The following is an 18,976-nucleotide window of genomic DNA, read 5'->3' on the forward strand; positions in this document are numbered from 1 at the left end:
TTTACTAAAAAAGCAATGTCTTTTCTTATTCATTTATTTATTTTTAACTTGTTTTATTTAAATTCAATTAGTTAATGTACAGCGAATCACTAGTTCCAGATACAGAGGCCAAGGGCTCACCAGTTGCATAAAACACCCAGTGCTCATTCCATCATGCGCCCTCCTTCATGCCCATCCCCCAGCCACCCTATCCCCTCCCCCCTCCCCTCCAGCAACCCTTATTTGTTTCCTGTGGCTAAGAGTCTCTTATGGTTTGCCTCCCTCTCTTATTTCGTTTTCTTTTATTTTTCCCTTTGTTCCCCTGTGATCCTCTGTTTTGTTTCTTAACTTCCACATATGAGTGAAACCATATGATAATTGTCTTTCTCTGATTGAGTTATTTTACTCAGCCCAATACCCTCCAGTTCCATCCACATTGTTACAAACAGTAAGATTTCACCCTTTTGATGACTGAGTAATATTCCATTGTATACTTGTGCCACATCTTCTTTATCCATTCACCTGTTGATGGACATCGGGGCTCTATCCACAGTTTGGCTATTGTGGACCTTGCTGCTATAGACATTTGGGTGTAGGTGTCCCTTTGGCTCACTACATTTGTATCCTTTGGGTAAACACCTAGTAGTGCAATTGCTGCGTTACAAAGTGGCCCTTTTTTAAAACTTTTTGAGGAACCTCCATACTGCTTTCCAGAATATTTAAGTAGGGCCCATGCATAGCGTGGAGCCCAATCCGGGGCTTGAACTCATGACCCTGAGATTTGCGTTCCGCTAAATTGAATCATTCTGAAAAACTCCATTTCAACAGTAATTATGTTTTGTAGGGTGTCAGCTTGAAGAAAATTTCCAAGATCTAAAACCTTCGGACCGATATGGCATTAATCAGTGGATAATCTTTGGATGCCGGAATGATTTCTAAGCCAAGGTAAAGAGCGAAACATCGATTACTAAGCATAATTTTAAATTTATAGACCTTTGCTTCATACTTTTAAATACATCAAGGCATATTATTGAACATGGACATTTTTGCTACTTTCAGAGATTCTTTAAGAGAGAGATGTGGCTAGAACAGAATTTTCTGGGGATTCGTGAGTTCTGCCTGTTTGCTAAGATACGGTGTGTGGTAGCAAGTCTCAGACAACCGTCCTCCAGTTTGCTCTATGAAAAGGAAGTTCCTTTGGCACCAGTGATGGAGAAAAGCAATTGTATACTTCTAATTTGTATAATTGTATGCTTCTGTTTTTCAGGGAAAACAGTCTTGTCCTGAAGCAACATTTCTCAGACTTTTTTTTTTTTTGTCTCCAGGTACCTTTACCTCACAATTACGAAAGATCCCAAAGAGCGCTTGACTTTATGGTTAGAACCATGATGTTTTCTGTATGGGAAACGGAAACGGAGACTTCTTAAATGCTTGTTTACAGATATAATTGAAGAGAACAGAGAATGTGTTGCATGTTAGTAACCTCTTAGCATTAATAAGCCAGTCCTGCCTTGAAGAGCCCTGATGGCTGTCCTCAAGTAACGTGTCCATGAATTCCAGAACACGAAGGCACTACGGAAAGACAAACTTGGAATTTTTATCTGGTTTGGTTTTTAATACCTGAATTCAGAAATGCTGACGGAGTACCCTAACTTTGTGTGCCTTGTACAGGCTCGATAGGAACCCGTCTTCCTTGTTACTAGGATATAACTGGAAAAGTTGGTTATGCAACGAAGGTCTTGCCTAGAATGTCATATTTGAGAATGATGCTTATTGATTCAGTATGGCCATGCTTTCTGAAAAAAAGAGCTTTAATGAGATACAATCCACAGCAGACAGGTCACTCATTCAAAGTCTACAACTCAGTAGCTCTTCAGAGTTGTGCACCAATCAGTTTTAGAACATCTTATCACCCCAAAAAGAAACCCCATACCCTTTGGCCACTACCCCACCCCAGTCTCCCAATCCCCCCAGCCCTGGGCAACCACGGTCTGTCTCTTTGGATCTGCCTCCTCTGGACAGTTTGCATAAACGGAATCACGCAACATGTGGTCTTTGGGGACCAGCTTTTTTCACTTGGCACCATGTTTTCCAAGCTCATCCATGTTGTAATGTCCTCATTCCTTTTTCTGGCTGAATAATATTCCATTGTGTGGCTCTGTTATGTCTCATTGACATGTTGGTAAGGGGATGGACATCTGGATTATCTTGACCTTTTGGCTACTGTGAGGGTTACTGCTGTGAACAGTCCCGGACCAGTTCTCTGCGGACCTAAGTTTTTACTTCTCGTGGTTGGGGACCTCAGAGTAGAAAGACTGGATGGTGGGGTAACTGCATGTTGAATGTTTTGAGAAACTGCCAGACTCTTTTTGGAAGTGTCTGTACTTTTCTCTAAAGACTGCCCATTTTTATTTCTAGATCTTTTCCATGCATAAGGTTCCAAGCACTGGAAATGTGTTAGTGTTGGTTGAATCTCCACAACAACCCAGCGAGGCAGGGATTACTAAACCCACTTTAGAGATGAGGCTACTTGTTCAATGAATGTCACTCAGAGGGTAAGAGGCAGCCCTGGGACAGACTTAAGTCCATTCAATCCCAAAGCTCTGTCTGTTCCTTCTGGCTCCCACTGACCCCCCAGGATGTGAGTGATTGGTGTGCTCTCCCCTCCTCCACAGGCCTAGGGCTTCCATGGAAACTTCCCCTCCTTCCTCTTCTTGCCCCAGCAAATCCCCCAGATGCTGTGCGGTGTTTTCTATATGAAGCCGCAGAGATGCAGAGCCGGATCCTGGCGTCTTAGAGGCTCTGGACTTGCCAGAGCTGGAAGGGGCTGATGTCCAGAGGACAGCGGCCTTTGCCATGACCCCCCCACCCATCTAGGGAGCCCGACACAAGAGTGTAAGTGCGCCGCACGGCCGAGAGGTCTCTCCTGCAGCACCGGGCTCACCGGTCTCCTCGGCTCCCCTCTCCCTCCCTCACAGCTCAGCTGCTGCAGGTCTCCAGGGCAGGAAAAGGAGTCGATCCACACGGCAGCTTCCATCAGAGCGATTAACTCAAAAGCAGTGCTCTAGGCCTCAGTTTCTCCATTTGAAAAATAAATAATATTTACCTCTAAAGCAGCTGGGGGCATGAAGAGTCGTACTGCTCGCACCGGGAGCACAGTACCCGGAACGTTTGGTCTCTTCTCTGCATCTCGGCACCGGCTGCGTGCCCGCTGCGGGTCTAAGCGCCCACGACGGGACCCTCGCCGCGACGTGCGGGCGGCGCTGCTGTTATACCCACTCTGCAGAGGAGAAGACTGAGACTCGGAGGTGAGAAGGCTGCACAGGGAGTCAGACGCAGGACTGGGACTATGACTCAACCTTCCTGACTCCAAAGACGAGGCTCTTGCCCACGTGGCTGTGTACTAGCCCGGAGCTGAGTCAGGCGGGGCTGACCGCTGGCTGAGGATGGACGGACGGACGGCTCAGCTCAGCTCACCCTCACCCCCGGTCAGGCTCCAGAGACAGCCTGGGGGTGCCCAGAGGTCCTCCTGCAGGGTCGACCAACAGATGAGGCGAGGACAGAGCCCATTAACGGCGCCACTCATGAGCATGGGTGGAGGTCCGTCCCCTTCCTCTTTGTGCGGTTTGCTGTCCTGAGAGATAACTGGAAACAGCGTGGTGCTGGTCTCCTGCTGCTCAGAACACTGGCCAGACTGCCAAGGACACAGAAGCTGCACCCCGATGAGCCTGTCCAACCCAAAACCGAACTCGGGTGAGGAGTCAGGACATTGCCTAGCTGTTAGGTCATCTGAAGTGGACAGGGTGCTATGAGGTTAAAAAAAAAAAAAAAGCCTTCAGAATTGGGCCTGTGGGTGCGCTCAGGACCTCAGCACACCGGTCCTGAGCTCCTTGCTAACCGTCTCCGTGTTAAGATGATCAAGCAAGGATTCTGAGCTTTTGTCCTCTGATCTCTCAAAGGCACCTGCGGGTCCCGAGGCTTCCATCACTGCCGGGAGCTTGATCTGCTCCTAAGAAAGTCAGCCAAGAGGCACAGCCTTAAGGCTGGCTGCTCCAGAAACAAACTTGGGTTTTCTCCTGGGACACAGGAAGGAACACTGCCCTGAGTCCCACCTCTGCCACAGACTAAGACATGGTTCCGGACACTTGGGGCCTCCCCCCGGGCCTCAGTTTCCTCCATCTAATCCCAGGAGGACCGGAACTAGTCTGGGGATGAAAACACACAGGACTGTCAGCCCTTCCCACGCCCAGAGACATTGCCTCATTTGATCCCACTGAACCAGGACTCTGCCTCAGAATCCTTCTTAACACAGGGCTCCAAGCAACTACGGCCGATAAGTCAGAGTTTTTCTTTCCTTACAAGAGGGAAGGAACCTGGTTGCCGTCCTTGGACACATTCATCTCGAGGCATCCCTCAGGTCTAAAGACCTGTCATTCTCATCTGAGTTGTGTCCCCTCGTCCCTTTTGTCTAGGTTTCCCTGGACTCCTTGTGCCTTGGCTGGGAAGTTGGGGCTGCGTTTACGCGGCAGGAGGAAGAGCTCCCAGGGCCTTGGGAGAGGTTGTGCTGGTACTCAGATCTCAGCTGCAGAAGCGGGCCCTGGGGAGTCTTGTCTCTGCAGCTTTCGGGGCTGTCTCGCAGACAGCTTTGCAGGTGGTGGCTACGCGAAGCACTGGTAGAAAGATGCCGACACAGAGAGGCGTGGAAAAGTGAGCGCCTCCAGGCAGGGGGGTGACCGCTAGGGCCAAGCCAGAACCTACACACTTGAGACACTCTTCTGGCCCGGCCACCTGGAACCCCATGTCAATACAGCGTCCTGCTACTGCATGGCTGGTTTCTCTGTGAAAAGCACATGGTGTCATTTTCAAGTGGTTCCTAAGGTCTTCGCGACACAAAGACTGAAGAAATCTTGAGTTTTCCTGTTACAGGCATAGCGAGTGAGCTGTGATGGCGGAGAAGACTCGGGGCAGCTCCTTAAGTGCCCTTCAACACAGAGCACAGCCCGCGTTAGAAGGAGCGCTGCTGCTGCGACCTCCTCGGCCTTGAGGAGGAGGACAGGGAAACAGACGGAGGAGTCTCTGCCAGGAACAGAGGTTTTGAGTTGATTTTATGCTGTTGAAAAACATCCAGATAGAAAGCAAAGCCCCCACGTTTTTTTAGACATGCTGTTCTGCTCAGCCAAACACCAGACTTCACTGACAAGGTGAAGACACGAAACTCAAGTGGTGAGTTTTCAGTTTCCGAAGTCACACTTTCTGAGCTTATGAGGGAATCCTAAAAGCAAAGCACTACATGGCACAAGGCCAGTTCAATTCCATACGTGTTTGTGGAGCACCTGCTGGGAGGACGGAGCCAAGCCAGACCCAGGGGAGGAGGTACCCGGGGCATCTTTCTTGCCCATTGGGAGCTTCTGGTCCAAAGGCAGAAAGAACCAGAAAGCAAGAAAAGTTCTGGTGGAAAGGCATGGGGAGCTGTCCCTCTGAGGCTCTGTGGGCTCTGCAGACCTGGGGGAAGACTTCCTGTAGGAGGTGGCATTTCAGATGGGTCTTGGGGGAGCTACGGAAGGGTTTTCATTCTGGGGAGAGACAGGCAGAGAGGCCCACGCCGAGGGGTAATTCTGGCTGAAAGCAGGTAGAAGTCACATAGCAGAGAAGCTCCAGGAGCGAAGTCGGGGAAGGTGTTGGGGGCTCACGGGCCTGGCGAGGAAGAGCTGCTGTACCACGGAGCTGCGGTGTACCCACTGGAAGGGCTCGGTAGGGAAACTGCTCCGACAGAGCAGAGCGTGAGGAAACCGGGGTCCGTCCTCCACCAGAAATCAGGGGACAGCACAGCCAGCCTGGCCTCTGGGGCCCATCAAGGCCATGGCTTTCCTTTGTGGGAACAGACAGGAGAATAGAGAGGCTGCTGGGTCCAAGGTCACGCACTGGGAGGGGCACGGGCCCAGAGCCCACAGACCCAGGCTGTAAGCCCAGGATGCCGGTCGGTGAGCTGGGGCCGCGGCAGGCCTGCCCACGGCAGAGCACGGCACGGACACCCGGACTGTGTACCGTCGCCTGAAGGGGCTCGCGCTACTCACCAGCAGTAAGGCTGAGTCACCCTGGCACCAAGGGCGGGGCCCTGACCACTCCGGTCTGCTGAGGCACTTGGAACAGCTACAGTGTTTCTGAACAGAGTGCGAGGTCATCACCGCGAGGGCGTTAGGGACAACCCCACCTACCTAGGGACAACCCCACCTACCCGCTGCGACACCACCAGGTTCTTCCCACCGTGTGGGCTGCGTGGAGAGCTGTATGGGCTGATACGGCTCTTACAATCGAAACTTAAATTAATGGAAACTATGTAACACCAGAGATGCTGGCCCCAGGTGCACGAGCCATGTTTCCAGCATTCACCAGCCACGTGCAGCCAGCGACAGCAGCCCTAGATGGCACGGAAATGAACACTTCCATCATCATGGGAAGTTCTATTGCACAGTGCTGATTTGAAGCAGGGGTCAGTGAGCTGCATCCCAGTGGGGGCTTCAAATCCAACTACCATGTGTTTTTGTAAATAAAGTTTTATGGAAACACAGCCACGCTTGCTCAAAGCTGCCATCTTTACCATCTGATCCTTTATAAGGCAAGTTTGCCATCTCTGGTGTAATGAGTCAGAAAGCTGCATGAGAATCTTTTCTGGGAAGATGCTGGCTGGCATCCCCAGCAGTCACTGGCGGACCCCCAGCGTCAGGATGATTTTACCGGGGCACATGTCTCTCCCGGGAAGGAGGCAGGGGACACACAGCTATCAGCAGGAGCGCCAAGCTGGGTGGGGGCTCAGGATACCCCTCCCCAGGCCGGCCCTTCTTCTGGAGGGACTGACCTCAGGAAGAGGCAGTGGGGCACGACATTTGGGTGACTGCGAGTCTGCCCAGGAAAATAACACGCTGGAAGGATCTCACCATGAACTTGCTTTATTTTTCTCACTCTCCCCAGGTCACTGAGGCAGCAACTTTAATAAAAAGAAGTTGAACAGTTTTCTGGTATCTCCCCTCCCAAACCAGTATTCCACAGATAATTCTAAGAGCTTTTCATCACATTCAGTCTAAGTGGAAGGTCTGGCAACCCACACATCAAAAATAACTCCCTTGGTGATGTTAGGGACATCCTTTCTATGAAAGGAGGGACAGCCTGAGCAGAGAGAGGGTTGCAAGTCAGCCTCCTTCTGGCCCTTCTCAAGTTCCTGCAGGTCAAAGAGGAGAGCCAGGCTGAGCGATCAACTTCCCTTGGAAGGGCGGCTCCTCCTGCTTTTCCCTGTCCAGGCAGCACCCAGGGTTGCTGGACCGGCAGGGAGCCTGGGGGGTTCTCTGTGGGCCCTGCGCTCCTGCTGCCCTCCAATCCCTGGTAAACTAGCTCAGCACTTTTCTCCTTGTATGAACAGAGCCCTTCGTGGAAAGAGGAACTACACTGATTCAAGAGGCTGACTGACGCTCACTTGGTAATGTCTCTATTGTCAACAGAGCTCAGGATAAATTTGTAGCAGCTGGGAAATGTCCCTGGGGCCAGAGCGGTGGATTCTCTCAGAAGGCCCCTGAGCATCTCAAATGGTAACTTCTGGGACAGCAGGGCCCCAGGAGTGCTGCAATTGGAGCCTCACAAAATGCAAATGCACGAGGAACTCTTGCTGTCAGGCAAGCAAATGGGCCAGGCCAGAGGGTGGGGGGGTGTGGGCAAGGGATGGGGGCACTGGCTTCCCTTCCTGTACAACCAGGAGGCTCTGAGCTGGCAAACCCTCTCCCTGTCTCGAATTCCCAGGTTGAGTTGCTGAATTCTCACTCCTACCAGCCTTTCTCTGCTGATCTGTCAGAGTTATCTGGATAAATGGAACAGAGACAACTTTCAGCCGTCCCCCTTGGGACCAGCCTTGCAATACACACATTCTCCCAGGCCTTCTTGAATTACAGAGAAAACAATAGGGAGCGAGTCCTCTACAGAGCTACAACTGGGGGTGGTTTAATTTGCAGGGGTCCGGGACTGGTCTCAAGTGTTGGGAGATCACCCGCGCTGCCGTCTCTTCCGCCCCCGAAGCTTCAGCCGCCTGGCTGGCAGGCTGATGGGCTGCTTCCCGAACTTTTCCATGATCTCCCTGATCCTGGCCAGGTTGGTTTTGCTGAGGGTGAAGTCGCACTTCGTGGCACCCATGTCATAGCCGACCATGCAGTTCTTGGTGGACGAGGCGAATCCTTCCGCCTTGGCCGTGACCACGTACTCGCCGGGGTTCAGGAGGCGCCAGTAATCTCCATCGGTGGCTGCGAAGAGAAAGGAGGGGATTCAGAGCCGTTCTCTTCTAAGGCAGATACCACCAGCCCTACTGTTCCAGAACCAGCCTCCCAGCCAGAGAGAGACTCAGAGACTGGCCTCGTGGAATTCGAGCCTCTGCAGAAGCAAAAATTTTTTTTTTTTTTTTTTTTTGCAAATTCTTATGGCATTTTGAATGTTTTCTTCCTTGGAAGCCACCTTAATGGTTTTAGCAGGCAGAGGGCTGGGGTGTAGGCTCCCCGCCGTGTTCATATACATGAGTGGAGTTGGAGGAATGATCACTCATACTCCCTCCCCCGTGACAACACACACACACACTCATTATGAACCTGAGCCTCCAAATGCTGAGCCCTCGCCACAAAATGCCACCTTGAAAAGCCATCAGCGCCTGGCTTCCTGGCCTCCCTTGGCCTGGTGATAAATACAGAATAGTAATTCTTTTAAGAGGTGGGGCTCTTACTTCTGAAAAAAGAAATAAAAGACTCCAGAGGACCAGGGCCAGATGATCCGGGAGGAGGCCTGGAATCTGCATTCCCCGGCCCCAGGGGTTGGGGGTGGGGTGGGCAAGAGAAATGCGAAGTTGCAGGAGCAGGGACACACGCCGGTGCTGCCGGGCAGGTCTCCCACCTCCCCGGCGACAGGCTGCTCAGTCACCCAACAAACCCACCAGAGGCCCTGAGCCACCCTTAGCGCTGGGCCCCGTCTCTGTGGCAGAGGCTTCCAGGCCAAGACTCTCCTCCCAGGAGCCTACAACCTGCTGAGGACACTTAGGCCCCTGACCTGAAAAGAGGCTTTGAGGCAAAGACGGGGTCACTGGCGATGCCCCAACCCTCCCGTGGAGAACGTGGCGACCAGAAGGTCGAGGTGGACACTGATCTGCTGAATCTCCAGCAAGCGTCTGAGGTGGGTTGTATGACGAGTCCCCTTTCCATGTGAGAGGACAGCACGAGGTCGCACGGCCAGTGTCCAGCAGGCCTCCCAGTGCCAGGCTCACTCAGCGCTTGTGTGCGCTCCCTCTGTCTCTCTCTCTCTCTCTTTTGTGTCCACCTGGGTGTCCCACCTGGTCTGAGGCTTTGGTGCCCGAAAAGACAGAGCAAAGGGGTAAGGAGGCCCCGGGCCAGGCTCCCTTGTCGACCACAAGGCTGAGGTCTTCTAAGGGACGGGAGCAGCGCTGTGTGTGTGACCGTCTCCCCCAAACACACGAAGGACCCTGAAGCATCAGGTCCAAGTTACCATCTTTATTCGCCTGAGACACCCCTGCCCGCTCACGAGCACACGTGAGGAAGGAACCCCACGGGCAGCCGACGGCCGCTCACTGGCGAACACGCCTCAGTGTGGGGCTCGGGGTCCACACGGTGCCGGCGGCTGCTCCCCGGTCCTCAGCACCGTGCCCTGCATCTTCCTTCGGTAAAAATGCGAGCTTCTCAATGAAATAAAGTGTCACCTCATGCTTCCCAGAAGGCAGGAGCCTGCCGAGTCTTGCTTGTCTCAGAGTCAGCCGGCCTGGGCCTCACGATGCAATTCAGCTTTCGGAGACGGAAACTTCCCTGGCCGACCCCCGGTTCCTGTAGATCATCCAAACTGTCTCCTCCACGGCGCGTACCATAGTCTGCAGTTACCTTTGAAGTTTTCCCCTATAACTGTTCGTAGCTCTCCCCCGCTAGAATGTGCACTGAGATGAGCGGCCGCATCCGTCTCCTCTACCACAGGACCTCCAGGCCGGCGCACGGGACGGGCTCCGTAGATACGTTCAAAGAATGAGAAAAACTATCAGGAGTGTGTTTAGGGTCGCAGAATCAGAACGAGGGGCATCAGCTCTGTAACCTGCAAGTTTCCGCTTCTGAAACACGGACGCTCTCCTCTGCCCGTACGGCACCCTTTCCCCCAAATATTCTTTTTTTTTTTTCCTAGATTTTATTTATTTATTTGACTGACAGAGATTTCAAGTAGGCAGAGAGGCAGGCAGAGAGAGAGGAGGAAGCAGGCTCCCTGCTGAGCAGAGAACCCGATGCGGGGATCCCAGGACCCTGGGATCATGACCTGAGCCGAAGGCAGAGGCTTTAACCCACTGAGCCACCCAGGTGCCCCCCCCCCCAATATTCTTGGTTAGGCTTTCCCCGCAATTCTCCCCAAGGCTCTTATAAGCTCTTCTTCTTCCTCCGACGACCAGTAAAGTCTATAATCATCCACTTCATGGAATTCAGGGGTCAGCATGGTAGGTTGCTAGCCCATGGGTGACCAGATCTGTGTTCAAGGGTGAACGTTCTAGGAGCTGTGGGAGGGCGGGATGGGAACTCGGCTGGTGTCACGCAGCATGATGGACAAAGGGACAACCCAGATACTGACACATGTCCACTCAGTAGCAGATCAGGTTAGTGTCCGCCACACAGAGGACAGTCCAGGGGCATTCTGAGCCAGACGTTTGGCCAACATACTTGCATGCATTTAGAAACACTCTGACTAGCTTCTCTCTCCTTGGACTTCAACCTCCCTGTTGATTTTCTGCAAAATCCCTCCTGAAAGAAAACTTGTCAGATCACAGACGCCTCGGAGAGAGATCAAGGAGAATTCAGGGCAAATGTTGAGCACTGAGACGCTGAAATAAATACAATAAGGAACCACATGCAAAGTGCGGAGCTCATCTGTCATGAGAATACGCTGGGAAATTATTTCAGGAAGGAAATAAAGGGAGAGGGGGAGGCGGCTCCCATCGGCTCATCCAAACCACCTCCGTGATCACAGGAGCTTTGAGGTTCCAAGCTCGCTGGGCACAGCACTGTCTTCTGGCCTGTGGAGCTCCGCGGACTCTTTCCCACCCCATTTAAAACCCTCTTGTTTTCTCACATGCATACAAAGCACTAATTGTCCCAAGAATGTTCTAGGAATTTTTATGAATTCTTCTTTTACAGGAGCTTATTAGCAATGTTTAAAATATAAGTCCTATGTGGGCCCAGATGCAGCAGATCCTTCTATGGTAAGGATCGCCGGCACCCCACGATGATCCCACCCATCTCAAGTTCAGAACCTATGAATGCTGCTGCATGTGAACAGTCTGGAGAAGAGGCTCCTGTCCCCTCAGGAGGGACAGCATGGGGACAAGGGCTGGGGCATGGCATTCACAGTCCCTAGCCCCTGGCTCAGATCCCGGCTCAGCCCCTCTGTGTACTCCCAAAAACATCATGTCATGTCCATTCATTCATCCAAACCCATTCATTCATTCAACATTTATGAAGCACCTACTGAATGCCAGGCAGTGTGCTTATACTGCATTGAGGCACAAAAGGGTCAAGGACCCCTGCTCTGTGAGCCAGCGGGGGAGGGGCAGAAACACCAGAAGGACGGCAGGTCCCAGCTTCTCCTGCTGGATGTCAGACGTCAGGTGTGGAGGGGCTATGGGAGGAGAAGGCGAGGGGCCGAGAGGAATCAGTGGGTGGTGGGGCAGATGTGCGGTGTTAGAAAAGGTGGTCACAGTGGTTGGCTTTATTGACATAGTGACATCTGAACAAAGACCTGAAAAGGGCAAGGAAGGGACTGAGGGATTCTCGAGGGAAGGAGGTTCAGGCGGCAGAGGGAAGGCGGTCCTGCTAGAGCGAGGACCCCGACACATGGCCTCAGTCCTCCAGGAGGGAGCCTGCAGGGGCACCGGGCGAGGGGGCAGAAAGCACAGGGGAGCGATTGTTCCTGTTTGACCAAAACCGGGGCTCGTGATTTTCAGTTTTCATATGGGGCCAGTCCTGGGCAAACCGACAGAGCTGGTCGCCCCAGAAGAGCTTCGGGAGGTACCCCGGAGCCCAATCCCGCATGGCCTTTGTGGGGTACCACAGGGACCCTGCAGGGGCCGGGGCTGAGACCAGCCAGCAGCCGAGGAGCTGCTGAGCAGGCATCGATTCTGCAACCACGGGCTGCCTGACCTGGGGTGGGGGCAGGGCCAAACCGAGGCTGAGCTGCTGTTCCTCGTCGAGATCTTGGGGATCCTTCCAGCCATCACAGGCCGTACAGGCCTGTGTACATGACGAACACAGGAGGAGGATGGACTTGGCCTCATTTCCCTGGGACCGCTCTTGTTTTAAATCTGACAGTCACATATTCCGGCAACCCTCTCCATCCTGGGCCACTGGCCGCTCCACCCAGTGTCAGCTCTTGAACCAACAGGTCAAGTTCAGGTTGCATTCAACACTGCCAAGTGGCCTCATCTCCTATATCTCCCAGTTGTTTGAGTGCACCCGAGGGCTGGACAGGTCTTCCGTGGCAATCACCATTTCCCTTCTCCTGCTGCTGAGTCTGTGCTCGGTGCCCGGGGGGGACCTGGACTAGGGTGAATCACAGCCCCCCAGAAGCCCACATCCTACTACCCAGAATCTATGATTGGGACCTTATTTGGGAAAAGGATCTTTGCAGGTATAATTAAGGATCCTCCGATGAGATCATCCTGTATGACCCGGGTGGACCTTAAATCCAATGACGGGTGTCTTTGTAAGAGGCAGAGAGGAGGAGGCCACAGAGATGGAGGCAGAAGTGGAGTGACGGGGCCAAGGAAGTTGCCAAAGCTGAGGAAGGTCCTTCCCGGGGGCTCTGGAGGCAGCACCGCCCTGCCGACACCGGGATTTCACGCCTCTGGCCTCCATAACTGTGAGAGAATGCATTTCTGACTTTTTAAGTCCGTGGTCATTTGTCGCGACACCCACTGGAAACCACCACAAGACCCAACACCCCGCTCCCTTCAGCTGACACCAAAGCGAATCTGCCTGCCCACGGCGATGACGTGGCGCTCCGCCGTCTCCCGGTGGCCCAAAACCTCTGTGCGCGGGTGTACAGGCCCCCGGACAGATCCCCTGCAGACACCCTGCTGTGGGCTTCTAGACAGTTCTCTTCCCTGTGCACCTGTCATCACATCAGGCTGCACACGTCCCTGTCACAGTCAAGGTCACTGTTTCCTCATGCACACCATACACACTGAGCGCCATCGTGGTGACAACGGTCCTGGGCACAAGGGAAAACTACAAGGCGTTTCCCAGCAGCGGGGAAGCCCTGAGTGGCGGGGCATGGTGGGGCTGGGAGTCAGACATCCGAACCCCCTCCCAGCTGCCTCTTAAGCCACCAGCGGCTCCTTTCCCCTCCCTGCACGTCTGGTTTTCCCTGAAAAAGGGAGAAACCAGAAAGCACAGGCTGAAAACCTTGCTTTCCAGGGTCTCCACGGGCAGTCCGAGGAAGGAGACAAGAATACGGCTCTCCATAAGAAGTTTCCGGCGCTTGACGTGTGATTTTAACCCAAATAAAACACTTCGAGAAAACAGACATTCCCTCCTGAGAGACAGTTCGTCTAGGCTCGCAGTTACCTGTTCGGATGTCATGGTTAATGCCTTCCACGGAGATAATGGCATTCGGAATTCCTTTTCCATGGGAGTCCCTCACCACGCCTTTGATGCCGCGATGGACCTGCTCAGCACACGTGACAAGGAACAGGGTGAGCTCACAATGCACCCGACCCAGGGCACAGTGACGGCTGTAAGCCGAATGCCGCCCCAGGGCCACCAAGAACCCTCTCAAACCCTTACCTAGCTCGAAAGCTCCCTGGCCATACCCGGATTTGGTGTGTAAATTTCTGTGTTCCCCTTGGGTCCGTGTCCTGGGACGTCTTCCGCTGGAGTTCAGCTATTCCAGAGGCTTAAAAAATATTGGGATCTGAGATGGTGTATGTCAAGCACACCCAGTAAAAATGGAATTTAATTTTTTCTAGGTGCATTTGATTTTCCTGAACTCCACGGACCTAACATGTCCACCCAATGATTTAAGAATCAGAGAGAAAAGAGTCAAAGGCGTTCTTAAAAACGACAACTCAGTCCATAAGACCCTTCCGCTAATCAGTTGTGTCACAAGACACACATCACTTGCAACCTTGTGCCTCGGTTTCCCTATCTGTAGAACAATGTGACAATCCCAGGTGGTGAGCCATCACTTCCAATGACACTGTACGTATTACTGTGCCCGGGCCCTTTACCCATAGCACGGGACACAGGATTCCTTTAGGATGATCAGAGCCTTCTCTCTTTTCATAGAGAAAATGAAAAAGAGCCTTCCCTCGCAAAATTCCAGGGTGCGGACAGACAGCATGCTTGCATCTGCCCAAGGGGGAAGAAAAGTTTCCCACTCGCTGTGCCGGGCTGGGGACTGCACAGAGCCTCTGGGGACCCTTGTGGGGCAGAATGGGACACTAGGTGCTAGGGCTGACGTCTGCCAAGGTCAGTGCAGTGGGAGGTGCAGGAACCAGGAAGCTGGCAGCCGAGCCACTGCCTGAAATTGTCTTGTGCTTCATCTACAACAGCTCATGGAAGGAGCGGCCTCTGTGCCCGATCCTGGGAGCCTCAGGACCACGCTTCCTAATGGATGGGAGTCACGGCAGTCACATAATTGAGGCCGTTTTTTTATTCCTCTGGTTTCCGGTTTGTTTGTTCCTTAGTGGGGCGTGGATATTATTGGATTCATTGTAGCACTGAACTAGACTGGTTTACTGGATGCTACAGGATGGGCAGGTCCTTGCCAGCAGGAGGAAGGGAAGGTAAGGGAGGGTCCTGGGGGACCCAGCAAGGCTTCCTCACCAACTGTAAGCAGAACCCTGGGAGGGGCTCAGAAGACCCTCTCCCAGGAGCCTCCCACACCTGCGGCAGGGCCTCTCAGCCTCACAGCCATGATGGGCACCCCAGTATCCTCCAACAATCCCCACGGTGAAGTCCTTGTTCTCGGGACCTTAGAACGTGACTGTATCTGGAGCCCGTGTCTTCAAAGCGGTGATGACATTAAAATGAGGTCATTCAGGTGGGCTCCGATCCAGTCTGACTCCCTTATAAGAGGACTGTGGACCCACAGAGACATCAGAAGCATGTGTGCACAGAGGAAAGACCATGTGAGGACACGGGGAGGAGACAGACATCTGCCAGCCAAGGAAGCTCTTCCAAATGAAACCAACCTGCCAACACCTTGATCTTGGACTTCAGCCTCCAGAACTTAATTTGTTGCTTGAGCCCCCCACCCCACCCCCGGGGCCTATGTTTTTATGCAACCCTAGCAGACTAGCACAAGGGGCCTGGGCATGCTGGCTCAGACTCATGTCACCCCCTCCCCACAGGACAGCATCCGGTCACACTCACCATGACCCAGTGTGAGCGATCAACGAGACTTTACAGCCCACTCCAGGGGCCGAATCAGGTGCGGACAGATGCTGGCTCTTCCTGCACCGTCTGGGGCCGGCCCAGCACGACAGCCAGATCTGAAGCACTAACTCGACTCAGTCTCGGGCTTTCAGTCCCCTAACCGGCCCCTTCCCTTCCCACCCCCACCCCGGCATGTCCTCGTGCCGTACCTGCTCCATGAACACGATTAAGGATTCTCGATTATTCTCCCACTCCTCAGGAAGCTCGCTCTCATGTGGAAACTTGTCACAGCCCACGTAGATGGACAGCTCGAAGCAGTTTGTGTGAAGGTAGCTGAAATCGTTGAGACCTGCCAAGCCAACCAGACAACGTTGTCACCAAACCGTGCTCCAAGGGCAGGAGGGAGACCGCAAGAACGTTCAAGAACGGGATTCAGAGGACCTCATTTGAACAAGGAGGTGTCCCGTACCTGCTGCAGACTGCGAAGGAATGACAGCAAAGATGGGGGTGGGGGAGAGAACGGGGATGGAGAGAACGGGGATGCAGCCAGAAGGGTTTCTGGGGAAGACAGGTGCGTCTGGGAACATCTCTGGCAAAAGGAAGACTGAAGTGCTTTTCAGATAAAATTCTGCTCAGTAAACCCCGTTTAACACAATATTTTTTAAAAAATAAAGCCACCATGCATAAGCAGTATGGACTCAAAGTGTTGGATAGAGTTTTTCTCTGAGGTCACGCTCTCCCAGCAACAGTTCTGGAACAGGGCTCCAGTCCCTGCTGCCCTCCGCTGAGTGCCACCCATGAGCCAGGACCCGTCCTTAGCGCTCTGCTTCCGCTGACCACAAATTCAACAGAGAGTTAGGCAGCAGAGCCCAGTGTCACAAGTTAGACAATGGAGGTAGAGAACAGCTAAGAAATGTATCCAGAACCACATGTCTGGAAAGAGCCAGAGTCAGGGTTTGAACCTCAGCATGTGTGACGCCAAGGCCTTGCTCCTCTCTCCAGGGCTTGGCTGCTGGGGTCCGCTGGGCGAACGCACTCACCCGCCACATCTGACAGCAGACCGATCTCGAACATCCTGACACTGTTGCAACGGGACATGAAACGCCCAGCCTGGCCTGGAGCTGGGCCCTGTGTTAACATTCCAGGGCTGCTGTTACAAATGGCCACAAACCGGGGGGCTTAAAACAGCAGAAATGTATCCTCCCGTAGTTCTAGAGGCTCAGAGTCTGAGATCGACGTGTTGGCAGGGCTGTGCTTGCTGCAGAGGCTCTCGGGGAGGAAACTTTCTCGTCTCTTTCTGCTTCCGGTATCGGGTCGCCCCCCGCATCCCTTGGCTTGTGGCTACATTACTCTTACCTCTGCCTCTGTCTTCACGTGGCTTCTCCTCTGTCCCTTATAAGGACATTTGTCAATGATTTTAGGACCCATCCCTGTAACCCAGGAGGACCACATCTTGAGACTCTTAATTTAATTACACCTGCCATGCCTACCACCACACCACCCTTAGCGTGCCTGATCTTGCCTAATTACACCTGCAAGACCCATTTGTTAAATAAGGTCACCTTCACAGGTTGCAGAGATATTTTTTCAGGGGACGGCACCATTCAACCCAGTACGGCACCCAGTATTTGCGAAGCGAAGAAGGGAATGGTAGGTGGCATGAAGTTCTTCCAGACATTTTGGGTTTTGAGCCACAGGGTGATCAGATCAGCAAGAACACAGGGCAGCTATGCTGTGCGTGACCACAGGAAGCATCCACAGGACCCAGGAGGCCCCTCCATGAGCCGCCCTTGGGTTCTGAGGGTCAGGGCTAAGAGAGCAGAGCGGGATGTGCCGGGTTTCTCTGTGGTGACTGATCAAAGGAGCAGGCTCAAGAATGGCCTTGAAAGGGGCACCTGGGTGGCTAGTGGATTAAGCTGCTGCCTTCGGCTCAGGTCATGATCTCAGGGTCCTGGGATCGAGCCCTGCATTGGGCTCTCTGCTCCGCAGGGAGCCTGCTTCCTCCTCTCTCTGCCTGCCTCTCTGCCTACTTGTGATCTCTCTCTCTGTCAAATAAATAAATAAAATCTTAAAAAAAAAAAAAAAAAAAAAGAATGGCCTTGAAAGCATGATGTGCGGGCAAAGGACCTGCGGCGTGACCCAGACAGACCCCCACACACCCTGGGTCCTAGCGGGACCGGCCAGATGTTCCTGAGCTCTCTTGGCCTAGAATCCCACTGCCGTGGCTTCCGCAAGGAGCACGGAGCTGCACCTTCCTCGAGGCCTGGGCGCCCATTGCCAGCTCAACGTGCACTTTGTCGTGGGGCCAGAAGATGTTGGGTGGCAGCCCGGGAACCAAGGGGACCTGGCGTCACTTTGGAGGTGACACACACATGCTACGAACAACGTGTGTTTTGAGCTCTCCCGAAGCTCACCGCGGCCTGTCGGTCACGGCTAATGAGCAAGAACCGAACAAGAACAGGGAGCAGAGGGGGCGGGGGAGGGGAGGAAATGAGAAGTCACATCTCATTAATCCACAAAGAGAGGCGTCCGCGCACTTCCTCACGCTGCCGGGAGGGAGAATGATTAAGACGGCCTGAGCTGCCGCACGGCTCTGCCACAAAAGCCCCCGCGATAATGGAAAATATAATTGATAGGAAAAAATCAAATGCTGCGTGTGGGACTCTGTGGCAGCCAGCTTTGCCAAACGTGGCGACGGACCCGGTGCCGGCGACTCTGTCTGGGTCCACACCCGACGTGGTCGCAGCAGCTGGGAAAAGTAAACAGATGGTTCACGTTAAGGCTGTTGCCGGTTCTCAGGGCTGAAATGGAGAAGCGGGAATGATTTGGGGCCATTCGAAAATTCTCTTAGCGAACAGGGATTTGCCATTTCTTTTTTTAAATTTTGTGCAGGGCCAAACTATGATGGTGAATAAATAAAACACCGCTGCGGGGTAGGGAACCCAGAAGAAATCGGCGAGCTTTCCGTACATATTAAAACATGGTCATGGGAACAAAGATACTCGCTTTTTAGTTTTCTTTTCCCAAGCACGGACACACACCTGAAAAGCACGTGAAAGCTTAGTCTAGCAAAGGGAAATAAAATGATGGTGAATTAGGGAAACAGAGAGCAGGAGGTGTGATGGTGAGCAGATACCATGGAAGAGGGGGGAGGCAGACAGGGGAGCAGGTCCCCGGCGGCATGCTTCTCTGGTAAGCTAGACAGAGGACACCCCACACCCGTCACCCACGTGAGCCTCATGACAGTCCCAAAGGCCCACCATCTTCATTGTTACTGTCATGCCCATTTCACAGATGGAAAATATGGGGTTCAGAGAGATCAAGGAATTCCCCTGGGGTCCCACAGCACCTGGGGGATGAACTGGAATGTGAGTCTAGGTCTCATTGACATGGAACATTTCTCAAGTTCATCCGCGGTTCAACAACCCCCACAAAGTCAAGAAAATGAGCAACAGCATTATGCGTGGGGTCTTGCCATCCCAAAGCTGAGGCACCTTAGGGAAAGGGACATCCTCTTCCCTCCTCGGCTGAGAGCCCTGGACCAGCTCAGCTTGGAT

The 18,976-nt window shown here is 53.1% G+C and overlaps 1 protein-coding gene across 2 annotated transcripts in view; it reads right to left on the bottom strand.

The window, feature by feature from the left end:
- Positions 1-6,934: 6,934 nt before the first annotated feature.
- The window catches only part of CPXM2 (carboxypeptidase X, M14 family member 2), a 135,057-nt gene continuing 123,015 nt past the window's right edge, over positions 6,935-18,976 (bottom strand). For both annotated transcript variants that reach the window (XM_046026166.1, XM_046026167.1), the window contains exons 12-14: positions 15,629-15,768; positions 13,608-13,707; positions 6,935-8,261 (exon numbers count right to left, since the gene is read on the bottom strand). In XM_046026166.1, the coding sequence (XP_045882122.1) occupies positions 8,008-8,261; positions 13,608-13,707; positions 15,629-15,768 (494 nt within the window). In that variant the 3' untranslated portion in view covers positions 6,935-8,007. The remainder of the gene's footprint in view (positions 8,262-13,607; positions 13,708-15,628; positions 15,769-18,976) is intronic.

This window comes from Meles meles, chromosome 13 (genome assembly GCF_922984935.1).
Source record: "Meles meles chromosome 13, mMelMel3.1 paternal haplotype, whole genome shotgun sequence".
Lineage (NCBI taxonomy): Eukaryota > Metazoa > Chordata > Mammalia > Carnivora > Mustelidae > Meles > Meles meles.